At 39.2% G+C, this 12,228-nt stretch overlaps 1 protein-coding gene across 1 annotated transcript in view; it reads right to left on the bottom strand.

Moving 5' to 3' along the window:
• LOC103177242 (E3 ubiquitin-protein ligase TRIM62-like) overlaps nucleotides 1-12,228 on the bottom strand; it is a 71,976-nt gene that overhangs the window by 43,046 nt on the left and 16,702 nt on the right. The window contains exons 4-6 of the mRNA XM_042334426.1: nucleotides 9,149-9,382; nucleotides 8,966-8,988; nucleotides 357-505 (exon numbers count right to left, since the gene is read on the bottom strand). Coding sequence (XP_042190360.1) covers nucleotides 357-505; nucleotides 8,966-8,988; nucleotides 9,149-9,382 — 406 coding nt within the window. The remainder of the gene's footprint in view (nucleotides 1-356; nucleotides 506-8,965; nucleotides 8,989-9,148; nucleotides 9,383-12,228) is intronic.

Genomic DNA, 12,228 nt, shown 5'->3' on the forward strand with positions numbered 1-12,228 from the left:
TGTTATTATTATTACTACATTTTCAATCCCTCTTTTAACAATCAGTGTTTCATTTGAACCATTTGCACAGTATATTTGCACACTTTACAGTATATCCTGTGAAGCGCTTTGAGACACCTTGACTACTCATAATGCGCTATATCAATAATTGTAGAAGATATAGACCATTTGGTCCATGAACAAAGTTCAAGGTTTCAATGTCCATCTGAAGATTTACTTCTTTGATAGTGCTTTCAATCATTTCTGCCTTCTCCTGATCACTCCCTTTGGTTTCCATCCCCAACTCAGGTGTCCAGCCAGACTGCATTGCCTAACAGGGAAAGGCGCTGTATGAAGCAAAACATGGTTGTACTCACATGTCAGTAGGGCTTTCCTGACCGAGGTATCTTGCTTGGACAAACTGTTGAATTTCTTGCTGATTGACTTAATCAGAGAAGTGAGTTTGCCATCGTCAACCACAGTTTCGTGAGTCACCGGTGACATTTTTTTAAGTAACGAATTGATACTAAAAAAAATCATTAAAGATCTGGTTCACATTGTGGGAAATTGCAAGTCTAAGTGCAGAGAATAAGGCATTTAAAAATATTTCAATTAAAATTAAACGAGGTCTGAAAAGACTTAGATGCAAAGCACCCTCACCATTATTGCCTACCGTAATTGGCACAAAAAGCATGTTTTAAGTGCACAATTGCTCTATACATTGGTAGAAATTCGATATTGAATTTGTGAGGTGGAGTCTGTTACAGATTCAGCTTAGAATGCAATGTACAGTAAATCTATATTCATGTTTTTTCCTTGGTTTATTGAGTGCTGCACATTCGGCATGATTCCAGTTTTCACAGTGGTGTGCAGACATTTTCATTGGTGATCTATTGGGCCAGGTGTGCACTCGATCCCTGCTGCTCAATTACGTCAGCAAATTGCACTCACTGACATAGTGGTGTTCATGAAGGAGGAACATCTTCAGGTGGGCTGCATAATGAGGATGGAGATCTCCGGGCAGGGAGGGAACGAGTTTGAGATGTTGACCGTAAGCACAATTAAAGAGATAGGATTTTAGACAATTTTAAAGGCAGGAAAAGAAAGCACAAGGCAAATGGATTTGGGGAGGGAATTACAGAGTGCTGAAATAGTGACTAAAGTCAGTCACTGAGGACTGAGGGAATGAAGATTAAGCAGGAGATCAGATTTAGAAGAATGGAGCATTCGGGCAGAATAGAGCAGATAATGGGACAACATAATGAAGGTTAGGATGAGGATTATGAAGCTAATCAACTGTACTACTGGGAGCCAGGTAAGGATGGAGGTAACGATCAAATGAGACCTTGGATACAAAATCTGATGAAAAAGTTTGCCTGCAAAATACACAGTCATTCCATTTCACAGTAAAACCTGAGAAGCACGTTGAGATGTTATGCTGATGTAAAAGGTGCTACATCAAATGCAAAGATTATTACTTTTATTAATATGAAACGTGAAACTAGGGAGACGAGTGAGGAAAGTGTTGCAGAATTCTTTAGTCTCAGCTGAAATCTGTGGGTTGATGATTAGGTTGGGTACTTACTATCATGGTGTACCAGAGATCACTCATCTGGTCCTGCAGCCTTTCCTTTATACACTGATCTAATAAGACTCAAGCTTTTCCAGAAGATAAGAAAACATGGAATGAGAAAAGATTGTTCTGTACATTGATCTCATTTCTTGTACAAACTATGTAGAAAGTACACTATCAGGGATTCCATTGCACCCATTTAATCTCCTGAATTTAATCTCCAAAGTGAAAATCCTGCATAATTGGCACAGGAAGCCTAATGTCCTGTGGGGTATCGTAATTTAGGGTGTGGTATATTTCGCTGTTGAAATACAAATCTAAATGTTGGTCCCTGGTATTTAGTGTTTCTAATTTTACCGATATTTTTGATGATATTCATTAAAGTACACTGTATGTATTACATGCCAGAATAGCTGACTTTAAAATAATTTCTTCCTAAAACCAGAATATTAATTTTTCTTCCAATTTAGCTGACCATTTAAACTAATTTATGACACTTTTCAGTGCCTTGGGAGGTTTGCTGTTGCTCTCTCCATCATCCCTTCTGCTCCCTTTGTCTCATGCGTAGAATACACTTTATCTAACCAAATCTCATTTACTCATTTGCATCCTCATTCAGTCCAGAAGCTTTTAAACCCGAGGTTGGTATCATCCAACAACAATTTACATTTATATAGCATCAAGAGGATGTCTCAAAACACTTATCACAGCTGACTGGGAGCTCAAGCTTGGGGGAGGGGTTGGGGGGAGGTGACACAAATGTAGTACATTTGTCAAAAGGTCAAAAAGTTAGGTCTTTAGGCGGACTTTAAAGGCATGGAGGGAGGGGGGAGGAGATGGGACTCTAAGATACATAGTTAGAATGAAGAGTGCACAAATAATATGAACGATTTCTTTTTGCCTTGCTTTGTTTGTCTTCTAACAAAGCAACATCTTTTTATTATATGAAACGGGTGACGAATGAGGAGAGCTTTGCAGAAATCTTCAGTGCCTTGGGACATCCCCCCGAGGTGAAAGGCAACAACAACAACAACAACAACAAGGCACTATATAAATCCAAATGCAGTTCGTTGGTGTTGTTACTTTTTTCAACCTTGGTGGAGTGCTCACTGAGGACTTTTGCCCACAAAATATACAGTCAATTCACTTTACAGTATAATCCGTGAAACTCGTCGAGACGTCTTGAAGACGTGATAAGTTGCTATATCAAATGCAAGGATAATGATTTTGCCCTTCATCCAGCTTTTCAATAAAAAATATTGTGCTTGTTTCTGTGTGTGTGTGTGTGCGTTTCTTAGAGCTGGAGAACAGACGTGATTCCTATGGGAAAGGTAAATGTTGGGAGGGAAACTGTCCCATCCTCCAACGTCCGACACAGCTGCTCTGCTAATTGAAACTCTTGCCGAAAGCAATGTCCCCCCACAAGTGTTAAACAATTAGTACCGAGACTGCCCTTGAGGTCCAAATAATTTCATTTAAAATGACCCCAATCTGCTCTCCATTTAGAGGTGTATAATGTGGAATATCTCACAGTACAATAAAAGTAACACTAAAAAATGCTCGCTGTGCAGAACAAGTTCCGAACAATGAAAGAATATTAAATATTACATAAAGGCAATTTTATAGAACGGAGTACTATAGTACATAACTTCTACTTTTCAACTGAAATTGGAAAACTGAATTATCATTTTCAAAGTAAATATCAATTAAACATCTCCTTTAAGTTAATGTCACCACACCAATATCTTAATAGTAATTCTTGCATTTGATATAGTACCTATACATCCCAAAGTGCTTTACAGTAATTATTGTTCAGTGTAGTGACTGTGTATTTGTAGGTGAACACAGCAGGGAGCTAATTTGTACACAGCAATGCTCCACTAACACCTAGTTGAATGACCCTTTTTTGGAAGGATTATTCACTAGACACCCAGAGAAATTTCTTCTCTTTTCAAATAATACTAATAATCCTTGCATTTGGTATACCACAAATAGTGTCATGGACTGTTTGGCATCCAGACAGGGCTTCAGTGTAACAATTCATCCAAAGGACAATATCTCCAACATGCTGTAGTGTCAGCTCAAAATCTCTGATGTGGGTTTGGACCCACACCCTTCTGAACCAGAGCCAAATGTGATAACACTTGCCTGAGTATTACATAACTGTTGAGTAAATGGTTTCAATATATATTTTACTCCTACCCAATTTTTCACCCAAGCATTCAGTATTTAAACATTGAGCATGCCATGCTTTAACAGTTTGGAGAACAGAACAAACTATTTGATGACTTAGATGAGGAAATAGAGCTTAATGTATCTAAATTTGCATTCGATACAAAGCTAGGTGGGAAAGTAAGCTGTGAGGAGGACACAAGGAGGATGCAAACAGATATAGATAGGTTATGTGAGTGGGAAAGAAGGTGGCAGATGGAGTATAATGTGGGGAAGTGTGAAGTTATTCACCTAGGTAGAAACAATAGAAAAGCAGATTATTTTCTAGAGGGGGGAGACTAGATAGGGTTAGTATTCAGAGGGATTTAGGTGTCCTTGTACACCAGTCACAGGAAGTTAGTATGCAGGCACAGCAAGCAATTAGGAAGGCTAATAGCATGTTAGTGTTTATTGCAAAGGGGTTAGAGTACAAGAATAGGGAAGTCTTACTGCAATTGTATAGGGCCTAGAATATTGTGTGCAGTTTTGGTCTCCTTATCTAAGAAAGGACACACTCGCCTTAGAGGGATGCAACATAGGTTCACTAGGTTGGTTCCTGGGATGAGGGGTTGAGCTACGAGGAGAGGTTGAGTAGACTAGGCCTATATTCCCTAGAATATAGAAGAATTAGAGGTGATTTTAGAGAAACCTATAAGATTCTTAAGGGTCTTGACAGGGTAGATAGTGTGAGACTGTTTCCCCTGGTTGGAGAATCTAAAACTAGGGGTCAAAGTCTCAGGATTAAAGGTCAGCCCTTTAAAACTGAGTTGAAAAAAACATTTCTTCATTCAGAAGGTAGTGAATTTATGGAATCCTCTACCCCAGAAGGCTGTGGATGCTCAGTGCATTGAACATATTCAAGACTGAGATCGATAGATTTTTAAAAACTAAAGGGATTAAGGGATATGGGGAAAGGGCGGGTAAATGGAATTAGGTTAGAAAATCAGCCATGATTTTATTAAATGGCGGGGCAGGCTTGAGGGGCCGAATGCCCTATTTCTTATGTTTTATGTTATATTTTCAACAACAAATTATTGCATTTATTTGCATTCACCCTCACACAGGATAAGTTCTCGGCGAGCTGCAGTTGTGATCTTCACTGAATAGCACACATTTAATGTGTTGTTTTTCCGTGTGAAAATCTCTGTTTCACTCCTGTCTTGTTAAAGGCCAAATGAGATCTCTGGCTATCAATACATGACCTAATTCAAGACTATTCTACCACCTATGGAGTGGAGAGGACCAGCCAGCACACTGATTACTGCTGGATGATATAGAATATAACAACAACTTGCGTATATGTAGTGTCCTTCATGCAGGGCAGCATCTCGGAATGGTTGATTAATAGCAGATAGACAACCAACAAATGGTGTATTGCTATCAGTACTGAAAAATAATAAACTGTCCTAATTTGATGGAGCTTTAATTCTAGCTTTTGTTTTGTTAGAAATAACTCACAATTTTATGGTGCCTTTCTCAACTCAAATTATTCTTCAAAACAATGTACAGTTCAGTATATCGAGCCTGTTCTACCAGACAAATAATGGCAGGTCTTTAATTCTTTTCCTTACTTCCCAAGTACTTATTTCTCTTTGAAACATCCCAATTGATTCTGTGAATGGGGTTTTCTAGGGTGGTACATTTCACAAGTTTTTGTGTGAAGAGATGTTTTCTGATCCTGTTTCTAGATTTTATGTAAAATTGAAAAAGGAGAGAGAACAGTCAAGGACAAAGGTACTCACTGGGGGAAAAAAAAACAAATTTCAATGAAATAAGAAAGGAGCTAGCACAAATAAATTGGACTGAAAGAATGGCAGAGAAGTAGGGTTCCATGGATGAGTGGAGAAATCAAAAGGAAAATAAAATTTCAAAGAAAGGCATAAAATACATCTAAAGACAATAATGCAGAAGAAAATCAGGCAGAGAAAAGAAAATTTGGAAGCAAAGAAGGAGATTAGAAAGGCCAAGAAGGGATATGAGGAAAGACTAGCAGGTAGCAAAAAAAAACAAGAGATTTTATAAATGTATAAACACCAAAACAGTAGTTTGTTGGCTCATTGACAAGAAATGGAAGGACAGAATCAGACCAGGGACAGAGACTATTCCAATTCGGCTTCTGTTAGTCACACAAACCAAAGAACCTAATGAAAGGGGTGGTCCTACCTGGACAAGCAGCAGAAAGCTTACCCTTATTGTTTAGATCACCGAGACAGCAAAACAAGAAAACACAGGGTTAGGGTTCCAAAGGGCAATTTCAGGACAGACAGTGGTAGTATTTTTTTACCCAGAGGACTCCCAGTGGAGTCCCGTAGCTTAGTGGTTAGAGCACTTGCCTCGCAAGCGAGAGACCTGGGTTCGATTCCGGCAGGGCGAAACATTGGGCAAGTTTCTTTACTCCACACGCCTCTGTTTACCTAGCTGTAAGTAGGAATCTGGTTGTTAGTCGATTGGTGGATTGCTTTTCTGGGGGTAATAATGTCTTCAAAAAAATAATAATAAATTGGTCACTCAATCCACAACTGTTTGTAGGACACTCTTTGCGCAATTGGCTGCTGCATTTCGCCCACAAAATATACAGTCAATTCACTTTACAATATATTCTGTGAAGCGCTTTGAGACATTTTGAAGACGTGATAAGGCATTAAATCAAAATGCAAGGATTAAGGATTATTTATTATGATTAGTGGTTGAAATAAGTTACTGGGAATGATGATTGAGGCCAGGATACTGGGCTTATTTACAAAGCAGCTGGAAACTGTGATGGTAGGATGATAGCGTGGGTATGCTGGAAGGATGAGATAAAATGGGCCCGAAAGACCTTCTTGATCCAAACCTCTGTGGTGATCTTTTGATTAACCTTCTCGGCTCTAAAAGGAAAGTAACTTAGCTCTTTCTAGCTTCTCATTGTAGCTCAGCTCCTTTATCCGGGCATTAATCGAGTGATTTCCCCCTGGACACCTTCCAAGATTGTATTTCCTTCCTAAGCTTGGGTGCACTTTGGGACATCCTCCAACGCGAAAGGTACTGTACAAATACAATTTGTTGTTGTTGCTGCTGCTGTTGTTTGACAAGCCTTCTGTATAACTTCAGCAGGTTGTGGGTTCAAACTCCACATTGGGCGTTTACAGTCTCAGTTAACACTCCAGTGGGGTCCTGGAGAACGCTGCATTGTCGGAGGTGCGTTCTTTAAATGAAACATTAAAAGTATGATCCGCCCACTGCACTATTTGAAAAGAGAAGGCACCTTCTCCCGATCCTGAGGCCAGGAATCCTCCAGATAAATTGGTCACTAATGGCATGACTGCTTATGGGACATTGCTGGGTACAAATTGGCTGCTGAGTCGGCCTACAGTGACCCAGTCACTACACTTGACTGCAATTACTTGTGTTGTGTTTTGAGATGCAACTGCTGTGTCCCTTGGCAATTTTCTGCGATCCTGTTCACCATCCATCAGCAAACTCAGCAGAATTGGAAATTACAGATTATATATATATTGCCCAAGGAAGTAGAGAAGAACAATATATAAAAAACATCTACTTTTTGGATTAAAAAAAATATATTAATTGTCTTCCTGGGAGGGATGCTAGCAAGCATCCTATATCTGAGCTCTCCCAAGACCATTGCTAGTGACTGCAAGGTGTTATGGCCTTCGTTCCAATTTTTCATCTCTCTCTGCACCAGGCAGCTCATTTCAATCCTGCGGCTCTTTCTCATAATATGACTGAGGTCACGTATTCCCTGTGCAAGTAGCAACCTTTTTCCCATTAAAAAGACCCAGGGTTAGAAAACACACAAAATTTTTGGTGGTTGGCATCTCTGCAGACTGCAATCTGTGGCCCTTAACTTTTCTTTTTATGTTACTGAAACTGGAGTTATCTGCTGTAGAATAGCAGATTTCTTTTGGGACACTCTCATTTCCTTGTAAGTTATTACTCCCAGTTGCAGTAGCACAAAACTGTAGGCAGCAAGAAGACAGAGGTTCTGCAGTGAACCAAGTGTCTGCCTTCACAATTCATTCATTTCTTTTCTTTATGTTTCCATTTAATGGTAATTGAGAATTTGAAATTTAGTGTTTCCAATTATTTCCTGACTTTTTCACCTCTGCCGTTTAATAATAATAATCCTTACATTCAATACAGCACGTTTCATGTCAGTAGGATGTGTTGAAATGCTTCACAGGATTTACTATAAAGTGTAGCGATTGTGCATTTTGTAGGCAAATGCATCAGCCAATTTGTGCACAGCAATGTCCCACGGCTATAAAGTGAATGCTCAAATTTATCTGGGGGACCAGGAGACCAGGAGAAACTCCTTTCTCTTTTGGAGTAATGCCATGGGAGCTTTAATTTCAGCCTTCACTGACAGAAGTGACCTCGGTTTAATGTCTCATCGGAAGGATAGCATCTCCAACAATGCAGCCCACCTCCAAAACTGCATTGGAGTGTCAACTCAGGCCCAATTGAGCACATAGACAATTGTGAGTTCAAAATCCTGAACCCACAGCCCTCTGACTCAGAGGCAAGAGTGCTACCAACTGAGCTAATACCAACTGATATATATGCCTCTGCTCCTGGTCCCAGTCTTTTTAGGTGTGTTTTCAGGAGTCCTCAGTTATACTTCCCAAGTGAGCATTGTTAATGGATGAGCCTTGGCAGACCACTTGAATGTGGAGGGCATCAGAGCCAAGCCAAGCCTAGCTTGTCTAACACCAGCTGCCACGCATGCACACAACCAGTGAAGGGACCAGGAGCAAGAAACTTGGCTGATATTATCCTCTCTAATCTGGATAATGTCAGGACCAAGCATTCCAGCTGACGGATTTGGATATGAACCAATGAGCTCCTGTAAGTTGCAGTGTGACTTCACCACCAAGTCTGCCTCTTACTTTTTTTGCAGTCTATTCAGCAATAAACAGCCTTGTCTAGCTCCATGGGAAAGATTGCCTCTGGGTTACAGACTTCCATACTATGACTGAACAATGTCACTCTCGCAAGTGCCTGCAGATAATTCAGATTACATAAATTGGACATGCCACACTTAACTTTCTTCCAACCTCACCCCAACCTGGAAATTGTGTGTGTACGTAGAGTGAGGGGGTGGGTGGGGGTAGGGGGGTGGGTGGAGGGGTGAGAAGATATATAAATGTATAATGTATAACTCTTTGACATATCGAGCACAAATGCTTTCACAGTCATACTTACCGATATTCATTACAGTTTGCTCCCTGTACAAAAACAAGACAATAAAAAACACTAGTAAAAAGAGTTGCAAGTCTAACAAATAATTTCACTTGTCTGTTAAACCATTCAAGAGCATTAGAGGTACATGTGAGAATGACAGTGAATAATAGTAGGTTTGCAGAGGAATTAAATGGCACAAGTTACCTTTAAAAACCTGAATGAATCACTCTGGTTCAAAATGGTATTGATCTGCTGAATAGTCCTTGTTAGGTCATCTAGCTCTTCCACCCACTCCTTGGTTTGTACTTCAATGTACATTGTAGCAGCCTGGCGTTCAGCTTCAATAAATAGTAGGGTCTGCTGCTCGTCATCTTCAATAAGGGATTTCATCTCCTTATAATGTTGAACAGCCTTTTCTAGATAGCCAGCATATGCTGCCTGTATGAATTAATGATCCAAGGCAAACACATTTGAGTTTTATTTTTTTGGAATTACCTTAGTACTTTTTTTTCAATTCAAGGGCTGCTATTAAAAACAAAATATGATTTCTTGGAAAAGAACCAGCCCATAATTGGAAATCTTGACAAGGAATTCAAGCGAAGCTAGCTTTCTATAATAATAATAATAGTAATAATTCTAATAATAGTAATAATTCTTATATTTGATACAGTGCATTTCATGTCAGGAGGATGTTTCAAAGCCTTCACAACATATACTGTAAAGCAGACAGGGTGTTTTGTGGATGAACGTGGCAGCCAATTGCGTACAGTTGTGAAGTGAATGACCAATTGTTTCTGGTCAAGACACTGGGAGAAACTCCCTTCTCTTTTCCAAGTGCCATTGGATCTTTAACATCCACCTGAACAGACAGATGGAACCTCAATTTAATGTCTCATCCGAAGGTCAGCATGTCCGACAATGCAGCATACCCTCAGCACTGCATTAGCGTGTCAGGTTAGACTGTATGAGTTCAAAAGTATTGTGTGGGGGTTGAACTGACACTCTTCTACTCAAGAGGTAAAAGTGCTTCCAATTGAGCCACATTGTCACACTTCACATTTAAAAGTCTGCAGCAAATTGTTCAGCGAGGTGTGTATAATATCATTCTGACATGGATTTCAGTCTCTCAGTCAATAGGGGATATTTAAGAGTTGAGAGAAAGGTTTTGAAACAGTGAAGATATTTGTTATTTTCCTGTAAGTGCATTCTGTCAAGTTTTTGTAGCTTTGAGTTTTTTCTATTCTGGAAGTTACCGAAATGTGTGAAGTTTGGGGGGAGCTAAGTTTTGTCTTCGGTTATGCGATGGCTGGATTTATTTTTAAATATTGAATCACAACAATTTATGCTCACAAAATGTATTTAATGATGATCTTGTCTCCTCCAAATCACAGATATACTAATATTTGAGTCCTGTAGCTCAGTGGTTAGAGCACTCGCCTCGCAAGTGAGGGACCTGGGTTCGATTCCAAGCAGGGCGAAACTTTGGGCAGGTTTCCTTACTCCACACACCTCTGTTTACCTAGTAAGTAGGAACCAGTTGTTAGTCGATTGGTGGATCGCTTTTCCTGGGGTAATAATTCCTTAAAAAAAAATGGCAAATTGGTCACTTCAATCCACGTGGGACACTGCTGTGCGCTGCCATGTTTCGCCTACAAATGGTACAGTCATTTCACTTTACAATATATTTTGTGATGAGCCTTGGGATGTCTCGAAGATGTGATAAGGCACTATATCAAATGCAAGGATTATTATCTATTTTTAAAACTGACTGAACTTATGTTCAAACTTCTGCAAAGAAGCTTTCAATATGCAGGGCTGTCAAAGACTTTACACTCAAAGCACAGCCACACTCACTATGCTCGTCTATATACCGATTATGATAAGTCAGTCTGATACAATTATACATGAAGGATTCTGCATTAGTATTCAAATGTGAATACTGATGCACACTCCTTTTAAGTATAATTGTGAATGAACAATCATTAAAATTAAAACAAAGTGGTGCATCTGTCAGAGCGAGCAAGTGACATGCAGGCTGCTCCGAATGGCACACTCCATTCAATTCTTTTCCCCATCCTCACTCATAATAATAATAATAATAATAATAATAATCTTGCATTTGATATAGCGCCTCATTACTTCATTGAGACGTCACAAAGCATTTCACAGAATATACCGTAAAGTGAATTGACTGTATATTTTGTGTGCTCTTTCACCCTATAACCATTCCCCTTGCTACATAAACAGGCCTCATTTTACACCCCCCCAATCAACTCTCACCCCTGCTAAGCCTTAGACGTCCCAAGACCAGTCAATGTTCCAACTCATGACTTTTTGTAGGCCGACAGGACTCCAATCTGGTGAAATCCAGTGAGAGATCAATGGAAAACAGCATTCAAATATATGTGCGTACATCTGTGTCAGTTTATTGGTCCATTGATGTAAATATCGATGTGAACTTTTTAAACTGTAATCCAGCATACCGAATTTGCAATCTTATAACCAATATCTAATAAACAGTGTGAACTTTATTATTTTAAACGCGAAACTCTTTGAAAAAAAGAGTATTATATAATATTTCAATAATAATCCTTGTACTTTATACAACAACAACTTACATTTATATGAAGGGCGTTATATAAATGCAAGTTGTTGTTATATAACATCCTTCACATGGGTAGCATCTCGGAGCCCTTAACATAGATAGGCACAGCTGAACAGCGATTTTCGATTTTGGCAACTGGATGTCACAATTAAGAAGTTGAGTATGGATTGTAAGCATTTCAAAATTAGACCTCAATATGTTTTTGAATTTATTACAACAACAACAGCCTGCATTTATATAACACTCTTGAGCTGGAAAGAAAGGGGAGGTGACTGGTTGGGGGGGACAGGGATGGGATTTGGCAATAGTTCATCTGTAGATCATTCAATAATTTACACAGCGATTGATCAATTTTTTTGAATGATGTTCTTAGGTGTTAATTAAGGTGTTATCTTAGGTGTTAATTAACATATCACAAATAATACATCACACATTGCAATTTTCACCTTAGTCGCAATTATTAACATTCACTTGTCGTCAAGTGAACCCCCTGATGTGTTACTGCCAGCTCTGCTTCCCCTCCTCCATATTAGTTCACATACAAAAATACAGAGTAACTCCACTTTCAAGTAAATCCTGTGAAATGCTTTGAGACGCCCTCCGGAAATGAAAAGTGCTATATCAAATGCAAATAATATTATTATGCAGTATCAGATATGTGTGATAGCAATTACAATTA

Source organism: Callorhinchus milii, unplaced genomic scaffold, assembly GCF_018977255.1.
Source record: "Callorhinchus milii isolate IMCB2004 unplaced genomic scaffold, IMCB_Cmil_1.0 Scaffold4, whole genome shotgun sequence".
Classification (NCBI taxonomy): Eukaryota; Metazoa; Chordata; class Chondrichthyes; order Chimaeriformes; family Callorhinchidae; genus Callorhinchus; species Callorhinchus milii.